The sequence below is a fragment of the Nerophis ophidion genome, linkage group LG08, assembly GCF_033978795.1.
Source record: "Nerophis ophidion isolate RoL-2023_Sa linkage group LG08, RoL_Noph_v1.0, whole genome shotgun sequence".
NCBI classification, from domain to species: domain Eukaryota; kingdom Metazoa; phylum Chordata; class Actinopteri; order Syngnathiformes; family Syngnathidae; genus Nerophis; species Nerophis ophidion.
In genome coordinates, this window is record NC_084618.1 from 26,919,752 (window position 1) to 26,940,462 (window position 20,711).

The 20,711-nt window shown below is 39.9% G+C and overlaps 1 protein-coding gene across 2 annotated transcripts in view; it reads right to left on the reverse strand.

Annotated features, from left to right (window-relative positions):
- skap1 (src kinase associated phosphoprotein 1) overlaps positions 1 to 20,292 on the reverse strand; it is a 187,246-nt gene extending 166,954 nt beyond the window's left edge. Inside the window, exons 1-4 of one of the 2 annotated variants that reach the window (XM_061908132.1) lie at positions 20,184 to 20,292; positions 14,428 to 14,620; positions 14,303 to 14,344; positions 4,289 to 4,394 (exon numbers count right to left, since the gene is read on the reverse strand). In XM_061908132.1, the coding sequence (XP_061764116.1) occupies positions 4,289 to 4,394; positions 14,303 to 14,344; positions 14,428 to 14,500 (221 nt within the window). In that variant the 5' untranslated portion in view covers positions 14,501 to 14,620; positions 20,184 to 20,292. Of the gene's footprint in view, positions 1 to 4,288; positions 4,395 to 14,302; positions 14,621 to 20,183 lie in introns of those variants that run through there. The other variant, XM_061908133.1, reaches the window with a different exon arrangement.
- Positions 20,293 to 20,711: the final 419 nt, after the last annotated feature.

A 20,711-nucleotide genomic window follows, 5' to 3' on the forward strand; every position in this document is an offset into this window, starting at 1 on the left:
GTCGTCATCGGCTGGTAAAAAAAAAGTATTACAACGTCGTACAAGTGCAATGCTTTTAACGTTTAAATGCTTAAATGGAGTTAAACCAATGTCTAATAACATGGTAAAGCAGAGGTAATGGTGTGTGTGTGTGTGTGTGTGTGTGTGTGTGTGCGTGTGTGTGTGTATGTGTGTGTGTGTGTGTGTGTGTGCGTGCGTGTGTGTGTGTGTGCGTGCGTGTCCTGTTGATTCAAACGGTCATAAACATTTAAACTGTCAGATGGGAAGTCAGTAAAAACTGAACCCTCCTTTTGTCCCCCAAACTGACCTGTTGATTCAAACGACCGTAAAGACCAGTTGCTACGTGACACTGTGTTCTGCGATAGTTTTTTCCATCTGTTTAAATATGTTTTCGTGAGGTACGGAAGTTGTTTCAGTGCGTACGAATGTGTGTGTGTGTGTGTGTGTGTGTGTGTGTGTGTGTGTGTGTGTGTGTGTGTGTGTGTGTGTGCGTGTGTGTGTGTGTGCGTGTGTGTGTGTGTGTGTGTGTGTGTGTGTGTGTGTGTGTGTGTGTGTGTGTGTGTGTGCGTGTGTGTGTGCGTGTCCACCAAAAACTTCCCAATCCACGGTAGATAACGATGAAAATATCGAGAAAGGGCTTCCGTCTCTTCTTTCTTTTAGCTGAAAACTGAATACGATTTAGAAACACTCGACTTTTTTGCGGAGCGTCAATGTAAGTTTTATTATTTTTATCAATCGAAACAGGCGTTTCACTAATCATGACCGAATCGAACAAAGTCTTTACGCTAACGTATAAAGCTCCAAATAATGACTAAGACAATGTCTAATAACATGGTAATAACAGTGCGTACGAATGTGTGTGTGTGTGTGTGTGTGTGTGTGTGTGTGTGTGTGTGTGTGTGTGTGTGTGTGTGTGTGTGTGTGTGTGTGTGTGTGTGTGTGTGTGAAGTGCGTGCGTGTCCACATCTCCACACGTAACATTCCCAGCCATCAATACATCGAAATCTGGAAGTTGTTTCAAACGATCGTAAACATTTAAACTATCAAATATATGGTCACATGCTGCTCAGATGACATTGCTTTCTTAAAAAAACTGAACCCTCCTCTGTTCCCTGTCAGGTCTTAACTCCACCCTCTTCCTGGTTTAACCACTCCCACCGCAGGTCTTAACTCTGCCCTCTTTCTGTTTAAAACTCCACCCTCTTCCTGGTTTAACCACTCCCACCGCAGGTCTTAACTCCACCCTCTTCCGGGTAAGCCACACCCACTTGACCTTGACATTTGAACCTGACCTTTGACTTTGACCTTTGACTTTGACCTTTGAACTTGAGGGGTCATAAATCATTGACCTTTGACCTTGAGGGGTCATAAATCATTGACCTTTGACCTTGAGGGGTCATAAATCATTGTTTTATGGGGGGTCATAAATCACTTTTGACTAAAGGTAGGGACTTAACTTCTCTGGCCAGACTTTCTTCTCCCCAGCCACTTCGTCCAGCTCTTCCCGGGGAATCCCAAGGCGTTCCCTGGCCAGCTGGGAGACATAATCTTCCCAACGTGTCTAGGGTCTTCCCAGTGGCCTCCTACCAATTGGACGTGCCCTGAACACCTCCCTCGGGAGGCGTTCGGGTAGCATCCTGCCCAAACCAACTCATCTGGCTCCTCTCAATGTGGAGGAGCAGGGGCTTTACTTTGAACTCCTCCTGGAAAGCAGAGCTTCTCACCCTATCTCTTAGGGAGAGCCCCGCCACTCGGCAAAGGAAAGTCATTTCGGCCGCTTGTACCCGTGATCTTGTCCTTTCGGTCGTAACCCAAAGCTCATGACCATAGGTGAGGATGGGAGCGTAGATCGACTGGTAAATTGAGAGCTTTGCCTTCCGGCTCAGCTCCTTCTTCACCACAACGGATCGATACAGCGTCCGCATTACTGAAGACGCCGCACCGATCCGCCTGTCGATCTCACGATCCACTCTTCCCTCACTCGTGAACAAGACCCCGAGGTACTTGAACTCCTCCACTCACTCCACAAGAACAAAAACACTTCAGATATTAATAATTTTTAAATATTATCATTTTAATCAGCTACACGTCTTTTTAACAAAAATAACCTTCATCAATGAATGGAACTATTTAAGCTTATTTTTCCTTGGACTGGCTCCCACCCTCATGAACACTCAAACCATGAGACTTATCTGTTCTTTTGCTATAAAGAGAGTGAATAATTATTCCTAAGATGAGATGGCGACTTGTCCAGAGTGTACAACACCTTCCGCCTGATTGTAGCTGAGGTAGGCACCAGCGCCCCCCATGACCCCAAAAGGGAATAAGCGGTAGAAAATGGATGGATGGATGGTTGAATGTATAATTCTTAATAGGGCCTCACTTGTGCAGAAGCTCACACATGTGGAGGCCTCCGCTCCTAATGTCTACATAACCATCGACAATGCTTTACCGACAGTGAGACCAACACTGTAACATTTACCTGGGATCTGTTTTAAAAAAGGAATTATTATACAAAAACAACTTTTCTTACCTACTGATAACTGATTTTGTGTATTTGGTCTTGAGAATATGAAATCAAACCCTGGAGAAATGGCGTAGATATTTATAAAAAAACATAATGGCTTCCGCGATACATCCTCCAAACAAGGCCCAATTTGTGACGTTTTTCCCAAGTGTGATATCAGCGGATATCTCCACATATGGTAGACGTTTACTACAAAAACTTGGCGCGAGTCCGACATCGTCGTCCGACGCTGTAGTCAACACTGGAAAAACTCACAATCTCACCAAGTATATATATCTCAAATTTCTACTCAAAATATGTAAACAAACGTAATACAAGTCCCAATCTCCTTAATTAAAATTTTTCAGTGACACATAAGAACTGGTTTTTAAGCAATAGATAATTTCAGGAAATAATACCACTTTTGAGCATCACATGTTTGTTATAAGACACACAACTTCCCAATACTAGTAAGAATAGCTAATAATATGTTTCAATTGGGGCAGCACGGTGGACCATGGGTTAGTGCATGTGCCTCACAATACAAAGGTCCTGAGTAGTCCTGAGTTCAATCCCGGGCTCGGGACCTTTCTGTGTGGAGTTTGCATGTTCTTCCTCCCTCCTCCAAAAACATGCACTTGGGGATAGGTTGATTGGCAACACTAAATGGTCCCTAGTGTGTGAATGTGAGTGTGAATGTTGTCTGTCTATCTGTGTTGGCCCTGCGATGAGGAGGCGACTTGTCCAGGGTGTACACCGCCTTCCGCCCAATTGTAGCTGAGATAGGCACCAGCACCCCCACGTGACCCCGAAAGGGACAAGGGTTAAAAAATGGATAGAGGTTTTAATTGCTCATTCCAAGATCTATTTTATTTTCTTTAAGCTAAAATTGAATGTCTTATTTCAAAAATTTTTACTACTTCAATTTTGACTTGTCCCATTGGCAGATTTTGTTGCTCTGTACAAGCAAAAATAACTTTTGTTAATTTTTTTTTAATTCTTTTTTTTAGTGGGGCATTTTTTCCAGTGGGTGGGGCAGACTGGCTCGTACATGCATCCTCTGTTGCCATTTCTGATACAAAGTGGCGTATAGTCCTAACTTATATCTGTCAGTAGCCTCGCTATGGAAGCACTAAAAACTACAGTATGTCTGACAGGGAGAAGACGCAGTCAAAGTGGATGTCCTCACAGAAGGGGACATCCTGAAGTGGCGGTCAGAAAGATGGTCTATAAAACATCATATATGCAACATTTTGAGCAGCATTACGTGTTAAGTACACCACAGGGAAGTCTTTACACCTCGAAAAATAGCCATAATGTGACCCTTTTAAATAAATGCTTGTGAAATCTTCCGACGTGACCCGACTGTTGAACAAAAGAACGCGGGCAGAATTTGAAAATGTGTATCCGCGTTGAAGACCACAAAACCACCAGTTGTCTCTGCATGTTGCATGCACGTCTCACTGTGTAAAGGTTGTTTCCGGGCTCTTCTTACAAGAGATTCTATCAGCACAAAGTCAACAAATTGAATGAAATGAAGGGGAAATGATAAGAAAAGGTTGTTGCATGAGATCTTTAAAAAGGGATAACGCCAATAACCAACAAGACATTAAATGCAATGAGTTCATTTGAACGCGGCAAACTGTGTTTAAGACAATTACAGCGGCAATTAAGAGTTCCTGGGCGGCATTAGGAGCAAGCGTTGGATAATTGTGCCATGAAATTACACTGTGAAGCTCGAGTGGTCGTTTCTAAACGCTAAAAACTGAAGCCGTCTCTTACCTCACGTGCACCACCCTGAAATTATTCAGCAAGACTTGGCGGGTCTCCTCCGTGCTTTCGCTCAGCTTCTCATTCTGGAGGATGTCTGACACAAACAGCTCACAGTCTAAACACCAGAAACAACAACAGAAGCTTTAGAGATGGGGAAATAGCACTGAGAGAAGGTGAGATCAGAGGACTTCAAAGAGAATACTTAGGGCAGGGTTGGGCAACCAAAAATGTTGAAAGAGCCATATTGGACCATTAATACAAATAACGACTCTGTTCTGAAGACGCTAAAAATTAAACGCCTTGGAAACGCATCGGGATCACCCGGGAGGAGCTGGATGAAGTGGCTGGGGAAAGGCAAGTCTGGGCTTCCTTGCTTAGGCTGCTGCCCCTGAGACTCTACCTCGGATAAGCAGAAGAAAATGGATGGATGGATGGATATAAGTGTTATAATGAAGCCAACACATGATGTGAGTGTCTATATTAGCTATATTGGTTAGAGTGTCCGCCCTGAGATCGGTAGGTTGTGAGTTCAAACCCTGGCCGAGTCATACCAAAGACTATAAAAATGGGAGTCATTACCTCCCTGCTTGGTTCTCAGCATCAAGGGTTGGAATTGGGGGTTAAATCACCAAAAATTATTCCCGGGCGCGGCCCCGCTGCTGCTCACTGCTCCCCTCACCTCCCAGGGTGTGATCAAGGGGATGGGTCGAATGCAGAGGACAAATTTCACCACACCTAGTGTGTGTGTGTGACAATCATTGGTACTTTGAATGTATTAGCCTACTATCAAAATTACTCTAAAAGTCTTACATAAGTGTTTTAATGAAGCCAACACATGATGTAAGTGTCTATATTAGCCTACTATCACAATGACTTTAAAGTCTTACATAAGTGTTATAATGAAGGCAACACATGATGTAAGTGTCTATATTAGCCTACTATCACAATGACTTTAAAGTCTTACATAAGTGTTATAATGAAGGCAACACATGATGTAAGTGTCTATATTAGCTGTATTAGCGTACTATCAAAATGACTTTAAAAGTATTACATAAGTGTGTGTTGTAATGATCACAATACATGTGTCTACATTAGCCTACTATCAAAATGACTTTAAAAGAATGCAAAACAAAATGTAATTGTCTATATTAGCTATATTAGCCTACTATCAAAATGACTTTAAAAGTCTTATATAAGTGTTATAATGAAGTCAACACATGATGTAAGTGTCTATATTAGCTATATTAGCCTACTATCAAAATGACTTTAAAAGTATTACATAAGTGTTATAATGATGTCAACACATGTTTCTATATTAGCCTACTATCAAAATTACTTTAAAAGTCTTATGTAAGTGTTATAATAAAGGCAACACATGATGTGTCTATATTAGCTATATTAGCTTACTATCAAAATGACTTTAAAAGTCTTATGTGTTATAATGAATGCAACACATTATGTAAGTGTCTATATTAGCCTACTATCAAAATGACTTTAAAAGTCTTGTTATAATGAATGCAACACATTATGTAAGTGTCATTAGCCTACAATCAAAATTACTCTAAAAGTATCATATAAGTGTTATAATGAAGCCAACACATAATGTAAAGTGTCTATATTAGCTTACTATCAAAATGACTTTAAAAAGTGGACGAAATGAGACAGAGGAATGGCACAAAACAGGTATTTCTGTGGCAGCGTCGGAGAAAGTTATACATGTAAACAAGCTGTTGCGTCACTGTCCGCACAACTATGGTGAGTTTAAGGACCGCCGCAATCAGGACAAAACGGCGCTGGTCAAATATTCTCACCAGTGAAGCATAACCACAAACATATTAAACAGTCGACTTTATAACATTTAGGAAGGTTTATATCATGTTTGTTCTCCTACAGAAACCATATTCAAACAAAAAATATATTTTTCTCCCCATCTTTTTCCATTTTCATACATTTTTGAATAAGCTCCAGCGAGCCACGAGGGCGGCGCTAACGAGCCGCATGCGGCTCCAGAGCCACGGGTTGCTGACCCCCGCATTAGGGAAAGGAGAAAATGTTAATGTGTTCTTAATGTTCATGTTTAGAATGAGATTCTATTGATACATGACAGCTGTGTAATTACAGTAAGCCCAGCATCGCTGGAAGGACATCATTTGTTCATAATTCCCATATGCAACGTTGATGCACGTTGTTGTTGTTTGTCTGAGGCTAAACGACGCCCCGAACTGGACTATTACTGAGAAATGTGGCATCCAGGACAGGTTGGCCCACTTTTCTTATCCCATTTGCTTCCCTTGCACGCCGGCTCGTATCTCACGCATGCAAATGTTTGCCCCGAGGCCCAGCGTGTTAGCCTGGCATTGCATGCAAACTCATGGAGCATGTTGTGCTTCACACACAAAACGTTCTAACAAGTATGTCTACACCTGTAGAAGACTAGAAGATTAATTTACAATGATTCTCAACCGGTGGCTCTTTGCCTGGGAATAATAGAGAAAAATATATTTTGCTTTTATTCTTAAAATTAGTTTGAATGCAGCGGAGTAGGGCTGGGCGATATACCGATACACTCGGTATATCGCGGGTTTGTCTCTATGCCATCCATCCATCCATCCATCCATCCATCATCTTCCGCGTATCCGAGGTTGGGTCGCGGGGGCAGCAGCCTAAGCAGGGAAGCCCAGACCTCCCTCTCCCCAGCCACTTCGTCTAGCTCTTCCCGGGGGATCCCGAGGCGTTCCCAGGCCAGCCGGGAGACAGTCTTCCCAACGTGTTCTGGGTTGGTTGGGTTGGTAGGAGACCACTTTCCAGTACTCCCTCGAGTGTACCCAAAAAGGGTGGGTACTCTGAACTGCTGTTTGGTGCGTAACCACAAACAACAGTCAGGACCCATCCCCCCACCCGAAGGCGGAGGGAAGCTACCCTCTCGTCCACCGGGTTGAACTCCAACGTGCAGGCTTTGAGCCGGGGGGCAACGAGAATTGCCACCCCAGCTCGTCGTCTCTCACTGCCGGCAACGCCAGAGTGGAAGAGGGTCCAGTCCCTCTTGAGAGAACTGGTTCCAGAGCCCTTGCTGTGCGTCGAGGTGAGTCCGACTATATCCAGTCGGAACTTCTCTATCTCGAGCACTAGCTCAGGCTCCTTCCCCCCCAGTGAGGTGACGTTCCACGTCCCAAGAGCTAGCTTCTGTAGCCGAGGATCGGACCGCCAAGTGCCCTGCCTTCGGCTGCCACCCAGCTCACAATGCACCCGACCTCTATGGCCCCTCCTATGAGTGGTGAACCCATTGGAGGGATGACCCACGTTGCCTCTTCGGGCTGTGCCCGGCCGGGCCCCATGGGGACAGGCCCGGCCACCAGATGCTCGCCATCGTGCCCCAACTCCGGGCCTGGCTCTAGAACGGGGCCCCGGTGACCCGCGTCCGGGCAAGGGAAATCTGAGTCCATTTTGTTGTAATTCCATAGAAGTCTCTGAGCTGCTCTTTGTCTGATCACTCACCTAGGACCTGTTTGTCTTGGGAGACCCTACCAGGGGGCATGAAAGCCCCCAGACAACATAGCTCCTAGGATCATTGGGACACGCAAACTCCTCTACCACGGTAAGGTAGCAGCTCAGAGAGGAGTTGTCTACGCGATATAGAAAATGACTATATCGTGATATTCGAGTATACGTTCTCACGCAGTTGCTTTAAGTTGCGGGCATTAAACTACAGGCTCTTCCCGCTCTTTCTTGTCTCTCCTTCTCACAGAGACTTAAAACAAGCGCACCTTCTTACGTACGTCACGTGTGCAACATCACACGCTCCCGCGGACGAGACAGGTAGCGACATGGTAACATTAGCTGTGATACTAACGGTGCGGAGCGGGTGTTAATACCAGAAAAAGAAGGTGCGAATCTGGTAAATGAAGAAATAATTAATTCCCAAGAAAAACACCCAGGGGGCTATCGTCTGGCGGTGGTTTGGCTTCAAGCAGGAAGATGTTGAACAATTATGCGGAAAAAGCGTTGCTACAAAAAGCAGCACCACTGCTAATGTGTAGCATCATTTGAAAAGTCACCCGCTAGAGAATGAAGAGTGCTTGAAACTCTGCATGTCAACATCTCCGTTCGGTGCCACAACAACAAAATGCCGAAGCAACTATTTCCAGATCAACACTGTATGAAAAAAACAGTCAACAACAGAAGGAGATAACATCCGCAGGAACCTACCACATAGCGAAGGACATATACTATTTGATATGCAGCTCATTTTTATTTGACACTTATTGAAATATCTTGCGACATCATTCACAAAAGTGCACTTTATGTTTTAAACTATTGTAGTGGCGTTGTGTACAAAAAGTGCACTTTAATTTAGTGTTGTTTTGATATGTCATCTTAGTGACATCATGCACAAAGGTGTACTCATAGCTTGTTTTAAAATGTCTCTGACAATCTTGCACTTTCTGTTTTGGAAATGACATGAATGTTTGTGCCACTGCTTAATAACTGTTTAATAAATACAGTTTTGGTCAATTAACTTAGTTGTGATTTCCCTCTCTGTATGAAAGTTTAACATGAGCATGAACAAGAATGTTTTAATGTAGACACATAGAATCATCATACTGCTCTGATTGTATGCATCAAGTGTTCATTCAAGGCTAAGGCAAAATATCAAGATATATATCGTGTATCGTGAAATGGCGTAAAAATATTGAGATATTAATAAAAGGCCATATCGCCCCGCCCTGCAGCAGGGTGTGTGTTAAAAACTCTTTGAGGCAATGACAATGGTCTGTTGTATTATTTAAAGCCACTTAAATAAATTGGAAAAGACTAACAACGCTTGTTATTAAGCTGTTGAATGAGTGCCATTCCTATCTCTTGCTGAGCCTTACGTTTTTATGCTTACTATAAATCAGCTGCTTTGGAGGAATATATTGGGAAATTGTCCATCCATCCATTTTCTACCGCTTATTCCCTTTTGGGGTCGCGGGGGGCGCTGGCGCCTATCGCAGCTACAATCGGGGCGGAAGGCGGGGTACACCCTGGACAAGTCACCACCTCATCGCAGTTGGGAAATTGTGTTAGATGTGAATATAAACAGAATACAATGATTTGCAAATCCTTTTCAACCCATATTCAATTGAATGCACTACAAAAACAAGATATTTGATGTTCAAACTCATAAACTTTATATTTTTTTTGCAAATAATAATTAACTTAGAATTTCATGGCTGCAACACGTGCCAAAGTAGTTGTTTTCTTTTAACAACACTCAATAAATGTTTGGGAACTGAGGAAACTAATTGTTGAAGCTTCGAAATTAGAATTATTTCCCATTCTTGTTTTATGTAGACCTTCAGTCGTTCAACAGTCCGGGGTCTCCGCTGTCGTATTTTAAGCTTCATGATGCGCCACACATTTTCGATGGGAGACAGATCTGGACTGCAGGCTGGTCAGGAGAGTACCCGCACTCTTTTTCTACAAAGCCACGCTGTTGTAACAGATGCTGAATGTGGCTTGGCATTGTCTTGCTGAAATAAGCAGGGGCGTCCATGAAAAAGACGGCGCTTAAATGGCAGCATATGTTGTTTCAAAACCTGTATGTACGTTTCAGCATTAATGGTGCCTTCACAGATGTGTAAGTTACCCATGCCTTGGGCAATAATGCACCCCCATACCATCAAAGATGCTGGCTTTTGAACTTTGCGTCTATAACAGTCTGGATGGTTTGCTTCCCCTTTGGTCCGGATGACACGATGTCGAAGATTTCCAAAAACAATCTGAAATGTGGACCCGTCAGACCACAGAACACTTTTCCACTTTGCATCAGTCCATCTTAGATGATCTCGGGCCCAGAGAAGCCGGCGGCGTTTATGGATGTTGTTAATAAATGGCTTTCGCTTTGCATAGTAGAGCTTTAACTTGCACTTACAGATGTAGCAACAAACTGTATTTAGTGACAGTGGTTTTCTGAAGTGTTCCTGAGCCCATGTGGTGATATCCTTTAGAGATTGATGTCGGTTTTTGATACAGTGCCGTCTGAGGGATCGAAGGTCACGGTCATTCAATGTTGGTTTCCGGCCATGCCGCTTACGTGGAGTGATTTCTCCTGATTCTCTGAACCTTTTGATGATATTATGGACCGTAGATGTTGAAATCCCTAAATTTCTTGAAACTGCACTTTGAGAAACGTTGTTCTTAAACTGTTTGACTATTTGCTCACTCAGTTGTGGACAAAGGGGTGTACCTCGCATCATCCTTTCTTGTGAAAGACTTAGCATTTTTTGGGAAGCTGTTTTTATACCCAATCATGGCACCCACCTGTTCCCAATTAGCCTGCACACCTGTGGGATGCTCCAAATAAGTGTTTGATGAGCATTCCTAAACTTTATCGGTATTTATTGCCACCTTTCCCAACTTCTTTGTCACGTGTTGCTGGCATTAAATTCTAAAGTTAATGATTATTTGCAAAAAAAAAATGTTTATCAGTTTGAACATCAAATATGTTGTCTTTGTTGTGCATTCAATTGAATATGGGTTGAAAATGATTTGCAAATGAATGAATGAGTGAATGAATGGTTTATTTTGAGCCATGCAACAAAACAAAAGAATGACATAAAATACAAAAGAAATATATATATACATTATATTTACAGCTACATTGAAAACATTACAAGTGATTAATCTTTTGTAGATGTCAAGATTGGCTGAAAAGGGAGTGGGAAGAAGTAAACTTATTAGGTCCCACACCTATACATATACAATATATATATATATATATATATATACAATATATAATACAATAATATATATAATATAATTCAATTCAGTGGTTGCTGCGTAGATGCTACAGATCATCTATATATAATACATTTAAATTCACACACTTACATATATACTGTACATATGCACACACATATAAATACATATACACACATATATACAAACACAAATATACAAATTATATATATATACATATATATATATATATATATATACATATACATACATACATACAATACATACATATACACACATAATCACATACATACACATACATACACACATGCATATACCCGAAATACACACATATCCATCATATACACACACACACACACCTATATATATACTATATATATAATAGTATATATAATACACACTTTTTTCTATACATTATAAACAGTTTTTGGTGCCTATGGGAACAAGCTTTCATTTGACTGTGATATTAGTGGTTAATAGTGGATCTATGGCTGTGGAGCTGCTGCCCCTGAGCAACAGGACCTGAGGCCACTCTTGCTATGTGTCCTATGCTGTGCATTAAAAGAGACGAGGGGAGCCCCCTGCCAGAGGAGTTATCCACGAGCAAAAAAGCCCCCACTCGCCTGCCCAGTACTCCAGATAGTGTACCCAAATCCCTTTTCTTAGTTTCCATTGGCATCAATTCTTTAGTCAGAATTCATATTTGTTTTTACATTTGCAGAATATTTGTATTACTCAAATTGCTTATAGGATTGCGCACACACACACACACACACACACACAAATCATTGTATTCCGTTTATATTTACATCTAACACAATTTCCCAACTCATATGGAAACGGGGTTTGTACATCTTCTTGAATGTGATATTTTGAGGTTTTTTAAATCACCATTTAAAAATTACGAATGCTAATCACTGGGACTCATATGGAATTTTTTATGTAAATTAGCATCCAGCTAGCGCGTTTGTTTAAAAACATTTCATCACTATTCAATCTCATAGAGAAATTAAATTGTTACAATTGGCATGCTAATACTAGCAATTATATGTTGTTTGTTTTTTAATGAAAGCTAGCACATTTTTTTTCATCAATGTTGATTGTCAGAGAAATTACTTTGACAATCAACATGCTAATCGCGAGCGTGTATATGTGTTGAGAGGCGGGGCCGGCAGTCTGACAGCGAGGCAGGGCACACGGGAACCTGCTGTAAGATGGCGGCGAGGAGGCGTGCACTGCGAGCCAGCGGCAAGGCGGGGCACGCCGGGATCGACGCCGCAAACATCAGGTGCCCAGCCGGGCACAATCAAGAGCGGCAGCCGTGAACGTGGAGGAGAAGAGAGACGGAGAGAAGAAAAGAAGCAAGCGAGAAGCGGATGCTAAGTGAGAGAGACGGTGAGCGCGAGGAAGACGAAATCGCAAGAAGCTGAAAAACTGGAGCGGAGGAGCGAGCAGCAGACGGAAAGGCTGAAAAGCAACCCGGCAAGAGAAACATTCTTTGAAATAAAGAAGCCTAAACCTGCTCGCTATTATGTCCTTCCTTGATGGTCTTTGGAACCCGGACAACGACGGATTGAGTCTGTCATAATATGGTATTGTCAATGTAAATTGAGTTAGTGAATTTGTTGACCCTCATAAAGATAATAGTATGTTACAAATGACATGCTAACCAATAGCATGCACCGTATTTTTCAGATTATAAAATGCAGGTTTTTTTTATGTTTGGGTGCGACTTATACTCTGGAGCGACTTATGTGTGGAATTTTTAACACATTTCCGTAAAATATCCAATAATATTATTTATCTCATTCCTTCTTTATTATGCATTATCGGCCGGTGCGATTTATACTCCAGAGCGATTTACAATACGAAAAATACAGTATATGGTATTTTCAACGTAAATTAGCATCCAGCATGCGCATTTGTCTAAATGCATTTCATCAATGTTGGATGTCATACAGCGATTAGTGTTATAATCGGCATGATAATCACTAGCTTTTACATTGTATGTTCGATGTCAATTAGCATCGAGCTCGCGCATTTGTTTAAATGCATATCATCAAAGTTGAATGTCATACAAAAAATGTTGTTATAATTAGCTAGCTAAACGCTAGCGTGTACGGTAAATGGTATTTTCAATGTGAATTAGCATCAAGCTAGCGCATTTCTTTGAATGCATTTCCTCAAAATTGAACGTCATATAGAAATGAGTATAATTGACATGCTAATGGATAGCGCATATATATTTATATTTATATTTTAAATGTAACTTAACATCAAGCTATAGCATTTCTTTTAATGCATTTCATCAATTCTGAATGTCAGAGAAAAACATTTAATATATTTGGCACTAGCGCGTATAATGGATTTTCAATGTAAATTAGCATAAAAATAAGGCATTTATTTTAATGCAATTAATCAATGTTGAACATCATGAGAGAAATTAGTATGTAACGTAAGGCATATTATCGCTAAGTCGTATATGGGATTTTCAATTAAATTAGCATCAAGCTAAGGCATTCGTATCATGGATGTTGCATGTCATAGCGAAAGTAGTTTGTTTGAATTATCATACTTTATTTATGTTTGTTTAGTTTTACAGTGGTTTAGAATAAAGGACCTAAAATGGAGCTCATCTGAAGTATTTATAGTTGCAAAGCTGTTCTCTGTCTGCAGAGTAAGTCAGTAAGTAAGTATACTTCATTTATAAAGCGCTTTTCACAGATAAAATCACAAAGCGCTGTACAAAACATAGGTAAAGTAAAACAAATCAATTTAAAACAATAGGGACAACATCATAAAAAGGATACAAAGTGGATTAAAAATGATAGTTATAAGGTGCATTAACTAAAAAGAGAAGTTTTCAAATGTTTCCTAAAAGTTTCAACACAGTCAACATCACAAAGGGACCGCTGCAAATTTTTCCAGAGTATGGGAGCCATAGCCTGGAATGCCAGGTCTCTACGGGTTTTAAAACAAGTTTTCGGGATCTTGAGAAGACTGGAGGCTGCGCCCAAAAGAGTAGGGGCATAGCAAGTCAGTGATGTCAGAACTAGCAAATGGAGACCAAATGCTAGAGGTAGCAGAATGTAAAACTTTTACAGACACTTTCTGTTAAAATAATTTAGAGTTTGTGGATAAAAACATATTAAACTTGTTTTATGCTGATACACTGTTCATTTCCAATACTTAAAATTGAAACTGAACTCTTTACAAAAAATAATATATTTTTATTTATATTTTTTATTGGTATTATTTAAGTCTTGCAGGTCAAACACTTACCATCCAGTAGTCTCTTGATATCGTTCGGGATGGCCCCCATTCCTGAAATTCAACGGTGCCACTCAACACTTGCAGCACAGTTTACTTCACGTTGTGAGCATGCTCAGTTTGCCGGTTTTTTTTACCACATCGACACCGAAGGAAGGTTGCTTGGCGTGCAGCCACCTGCGCTCTGAAACACAACTTCCGTGTCAGCATCGAGCTCAACTCTGGGTCGGGGCGGGACACTTCCTCTGGTTTCTTAGTCGAGGCTGATGACAAAGTTTGACAGGAAGTGAAGGCCTCAGCTCATCTTTCAACGGCACAGACACACCCAACCTGGGAAAAGATAATTATAGATGACATCAAGCAAATATTTAAATGGGAACTGCACTTTTTCTTTTTTAATTGTCTATTGTTCAATCATATATATATATATATATATATATATATATATATATATATATATATATAGGATTTGACAAATGTAGGAAAAAAGTAGCACACATGAGGATTTGTCTTTATTTTATTTTTTATTTAAAGGCCTACTGAAATGAGATTTTCTTATTTAAACGGGGATAGCAGGTCCATTCTATGTGTCATACTTGATCATTTCGCGATATTGCCATTATTTTGCTGAAAGTATTTAGTAGAGACCATCAACGATAAAAATTTGCAACTTTTGGTCGCTAATAAAAAAGCCTTGCCTTTACCGGAAGTACCAGACGATGTGCGCGTGAGGTTACGGGTTGTAGGGCTCCTCACATCCTCACATTGTTTCCAATCATAGCCAGCGGCAGCTAGAGCTATTCGGACCGAGAAAGCGACAATTTCCCCATTAATTTGAACGAGGATGAAAGATTTGTGAATGAGGAAATTTAAAGTAAAGGACTAGGAAAAAAAAAAAAAAAAGTAAAAAAAAAAAAAAGGCGACTGCATTGGGAGCGATTCAGACGTTATTAGACACATTTACTGGGATAATTCTGGAAAATCCTTTATCTGCCTATTGTGTTGCTAGTGTTTTAGTGACATTAAATAGTACCTGAAAGTCGGAGGGGTGTGGCCACAGGTGTGTTGACCGCCAGAGTCTCTGAGGGAAGTCAGGCAGCTGCAGCATGACGGAAGCTCTGCTGATGTCTCCGGTAAGAGCCGACTTATTACCACAATTTTCTCACCGAAAACTGCCGGTTTACATCCGGGATCCATGTTCGCTTGACCGCTCTGATCCAGAGTAAAGCTTCACCTTCGGGAATTTTAAACAAGGAAACAGCGGCTGTGTTTGTGTGGCTAAAGGCTAAAAGCTTCCCACCTCCATCTTTCTACTTTGACTTCTCCATTATTAACAGAACAAATTGCAAAAGATTCATCAACACAGATGTCCGGAATACTGTGTAATTATGCGATTAAAGCAGACTACTTATAGCTTTGACCCGAGACGTCAAACACACGCGTCATCATACGCGTCATCATACCGCGACGTTTTCAACACGACACTTCGGGGGAAATTTAAAATTGCAATTTAGTAAACTAAAAAGGCCGTATTGGCATGTGTTGCAATGTTAATATTTCATCACTGATATATAAATTATCAGACTGCGTGGTAGGTAGTAGTGGGTTTCAGTAGGCCTTTAAAGGGGAACTGCACTTTTTCTTTTTTAATTGCCTATTGTTCAATCATTAAGAGAGACAAGAACACACGTCTTTTTTTTAGGATTTTAAACTTGAAGCCATACCATTTTAACATAAATGGAGTGCTTACCGAAATAAACCGGGAAAAATGTATTCCATTGAGTGAGTCACTGTACTATTGATCATGATACACACAGTACATCACTGTACAACTACATGTACATACGCTGTATGGCTAGCTGTGTACAAACAAAACATAAAATAAGACTATTTATACATACTATATATATATATATACACATATATATATATATATATATATATATATATATAGGAATAGACAAATGTACGAAAAAAGTAGCTCACATGAGGAGTTGTCTTTATTTTATATTTAATCCTTGTATGTAATATTTTTTGGGGTGTATTTTCAATGTGATCGATGTGTTTTCTGTTCAGTGTGAGAGACTTGGGAGTTCATGCATATTTTAGGCATCGGACTCACAATAGGGAAGGGATTTGTATGGCCCCTATTGCTGGGTGGATATGTGTGAGAGGAAGGTGGAGGGGGTGATCATTTTGCAATGCTGGCTTCTGAAAATGTTGGACAGCGCCACTCCACATAGCAACTGGCGCTGTGGTCAAAATTGGAATTGCCACAAAACACATTTTAACACTACTGTGAATAGTGGACACCCCCAAATTTGTCACATTTCATGTGTCAGGTAAACCGCCACAAATGGGGCCATATGAATCCCCGTCCTACTGTCCGCTATAAAACTCTGCTTGCATCACTGTCTAGGAATGGAACTCGGTCACAACCCGAAGACCACCTGTATTTAGTGTGAACATTGCACAATAACAAGGTACCGTTAGGACCAGTTTCATTTAAAGGGGTCATATTATGATCCCCACCCCACACACACACACACAATAAAATACTTCCTTGTGGTCTACAAAACATATATTTGTGGTTCTTTGGTCAAAATTTTGCAAAGGTTAAATTTTTAGGCAAACTTCAGCATCATCTCACTGTCAGCCATGTTGTAGCTTTAAGCGCTTCCACATGAATTCTACTACGACTTGTTTGGAGGAAGAATGAAGGAAGGCAAGATTATTTTATAAATACTGTATCTCGGCCATGCCTTTTGAGTTCACATTTTCAGGACTTATGCAGATCCCAAATACATAAAAACAGGTACCAGTAGATAGGAAAAGTTGCTTTGGCTTAATACAGAGGTCACCAACTTTTTGGGAACCAAGAGCTACTTCTTGGGTACTGATTAATGCAAAGGGCTACCAGTTTGATACACACTTAAATAAATTGCCAGAAATAGCCAATTTGCTAAATTTACCTTTAACTCTATGTTATTATTAATAATTAATGATATTTATCTTTGTGGAAACACTGATCATCTTAATGATTTCTCACAATAAATATATATTTTTGATGAAATGTTTTAAATAGGTTAAAATCCAATCTGCACTTTGTTAGAATACATCACAAATTGGACCAAGCTATATTTTTAACAAAGAGGAATCATTATTTCTTCTAGATTTTCCAGAACAAAAATTTTAAAAGAAATTCAAAAGACTTCGAAATAAGATTTAAATTTGATTCTACAGATTTTCTAGATTTGCCAGAATATTTTTATTTTATTTTAATCATAATAAGTTTGAAGAAATATTTCCCAAATATTGTTCATCGAAAAAACAGAAGCTAAAATGAAGAATTAAATTGAAATGTATTTATTATTCATTACAATAAAAACAAATACTTGAACAATGATTTAAATTGTCAGGAAAGAAGAGGAAGGAATTTAAAAGGTATATGTGTTTAAAAATCCTTAAATCATTTTTAAAGTTGTATTTTTTCTCTAAAATTGTCTTTCTGAAAGTTATAAGAAGCAAAGTAAAAAAATTAATTTATTTATTTAAACAAGTGAAGACCAAGTCTTTAAAATATTTTCTTGGATTTTCAAATTCTATTTGAGTTTTGTCTCTCTTAGAATTAAAAATGTCGCGCAAAGCGAGACCAGCTTGCTAGTAAATAAATAAAATTTTAAAAATAGAGGCAGCTCACTGGTAAGTGCTGCTATTTGAGCTATTTTTAGAACAGGCCAGCGGGCTACTTATCTGGTCCTTACGAGCTACCTGGTGCCCGCGGGCACCGCGTTGGTGACCCCTGGCTTAATAGGTCCTCTTTAAAACACAATTATATATAAGTGATTCTCAAACCGTGGTACATACGCGGGCTCCATCTGGTGGTAAGCCGAAGAGTCATTTGATTAAAGTAAATTTTTTTATTTTCCTATATTCAAACACAGTGTTTCTGTTCATATTCAAATTGTCTGTAATGTTACTGTTGCGAAAATATTAAATAGACGTGTTAGATAAAACATATGCCTTGTTTTTAATGAATACTTAGCATTACTACGCTACTGTGTTTTAATGATGGTCGTTATGGTGCTGCTTATTCAGAAAAAGTTTTTTTTGAGGCGGTACTTAGTGAAAAAGTTTAAAGGCCTACTGAAACTCACTACTACCCACCACGCAGTCTGATAGTTTATATATCAATGATGAAATATTAACATTGCAACACATGCCAACACGGCCTTTTTAGTTTATTAAATTGTAATTTTAAATTTCCCAGGAGTTTCTTCTTGAAAACGTCGCGTGATGACGACGTGTACGCGTGACGTCACGGGCTGTTAGGAAATATACGCTGCACACACACACAGCTAAAAGTTGTTTGCTTTAACGGCATAATTACACAGTATTTTGGAGATCTGTGTTGCTGAATCTTTTGCAATTTGTTCAATCAATATAGGAGAAGTCAAAGTAGAAAGATGGAGTTGGGAAGCTTTAGCCTTTAGCCACACAAACACACAGTGATTCCTTGTTTAAAATTCCCAGAGGTGAAACTTTACTATGAGTCAGAGCGCAGTCAAGCGAACATGGATCCCGACCGAATGTCAACCAGCAGGTTTCGGTGAGAAAATTGTGGTAAAAAGTCGCTTCTTACCAGAGATCAGCTGAGCTTGCCCCGTCCATAAAGCTGCCGTCGACTTCCCTGAGACATTGGCGTCAAGACCCCCGTGGACACACCCCTCCGACTGTCAGGTACTGTTAAACTCACTAAAGCACTAGCAACACAATAGAAAGATAAGGGATTTCCCAGAATTATCCTAGTAAATGTGTCCAAAAACATCTGAATCCGTCCCAATGCAATCGCGTTTCTTTTTTTTTTTTTCTAGTCCGTCGCTATCAATATCCTCAAAAACGAATCTTTCATCCTCGCTCAAATTAATGGGGAAATTGTCGTTTTCTCTGTCCGAATAGCTGTTTTTGTTGGAGTCTTCCATTAAAAACAATGTGAATATGTGAGGAGCCATCAACATGTGACGTCATCGTAAAGGCAGGGCTTTTCTCTTAGCAAGCAAAAGTTGCAAACTTTATTGTGGATGTTCTCTACTAAATCCTTTCAGCATAAATATGGCAATATTGCGAAATGATCAAGTATGACACATAGAATGGACCTGCTATCCCCGTTTAAATAAGAAAATGTCATTTCAGTAGGCCTTTAAGAGCCACTGATGTGGAAGATAGAAGAAGGTCACCCCCTCCATCTCTATTTCAGTTTGAGGATCCTTGGCCAGCAAAACGTTGAATACCCCTGATTTTTTTTAACAACCAAGTAAACGTTACAGTCTGCAACTAAAAATATATATTCATTCATTCATTTTCTACCGCTTATTCCCTTGTGGGGTCGCGGGGGGCGCTGGTGCCTATCTCAGCTACAATCGGGCGGAAGGCGGGGTACACCCTGGACAAGTCGCCAATATATATTTTTTTCTATATTGTGTAAAATGTAAACCAACGTACACAAAATGGAGGGCAGGAATTCGTGCTTCCAACTGGAGTACATCAGTTATGGTATCTCAAAATGCATATTTTAATGCTTTTTCATGTGTTTTTCTTTGTATTTAAATACAGATATTGAACATCCAACTGTGTAAATATGTTTTCAACGCATCTTGTGTCACGTCACACATTTACAACGTTTTAGTTTCATATTAAAATCAAACAATTGGTATATATATATTTGCTTTTTGACCATAAATATGTCTTCATTCGAACACTTACAGTTCGATTTTTTTTTTTTGGGCCATGTCAATTTTTACATTTACCTAAACCAGGTCTTCTGTTCTTCATAAAAAATGTGAGCTGTAAATATAATATCTATTATAATCATTTTGAAGGCGTTGGAACGTACCTTTTGATAACTCTCTTGATTCGCATCGACGCCCGTCGTCTGTGACGTAATTGCTAGGTTGTTAGCTTCTCCATGCTAGCTCGGCTGCCAGCCAACACGTGACCTCAACTAATGAACCGGAAATGATTGCTTCGGTGTGAATCTCCCGCGCTTCATATTCGGCGTTTCGTGCCTTACGTTTGTATTCAACACAAAAAATGTAAAGGTTGAATTAGTTTGCATATAATTTTATTTATTATATTAAATTATTTTTTGACAATTATTTATAATAATTGTCCCTTTGCTGTCTCTGATAACTTTGGTGTTGCAGTTTAAAAAATGTGCGACGGCCTTCTTAACTCCTAGTAAGTCAATATATTCGAGAGCTTCCCAATTTAAATGTAAAAGTCACGTTTTAAATGTAATCCTTGACATCCTTTGTCATGGTATGCATGGTGCATTCATGAGCTTTCAAGAAGTGGTACATGTCGGACACTGTGAAACCCTGTCAGAGGCCTCCCTTTTGGTATTCATTGTTGTTGTTTTTTT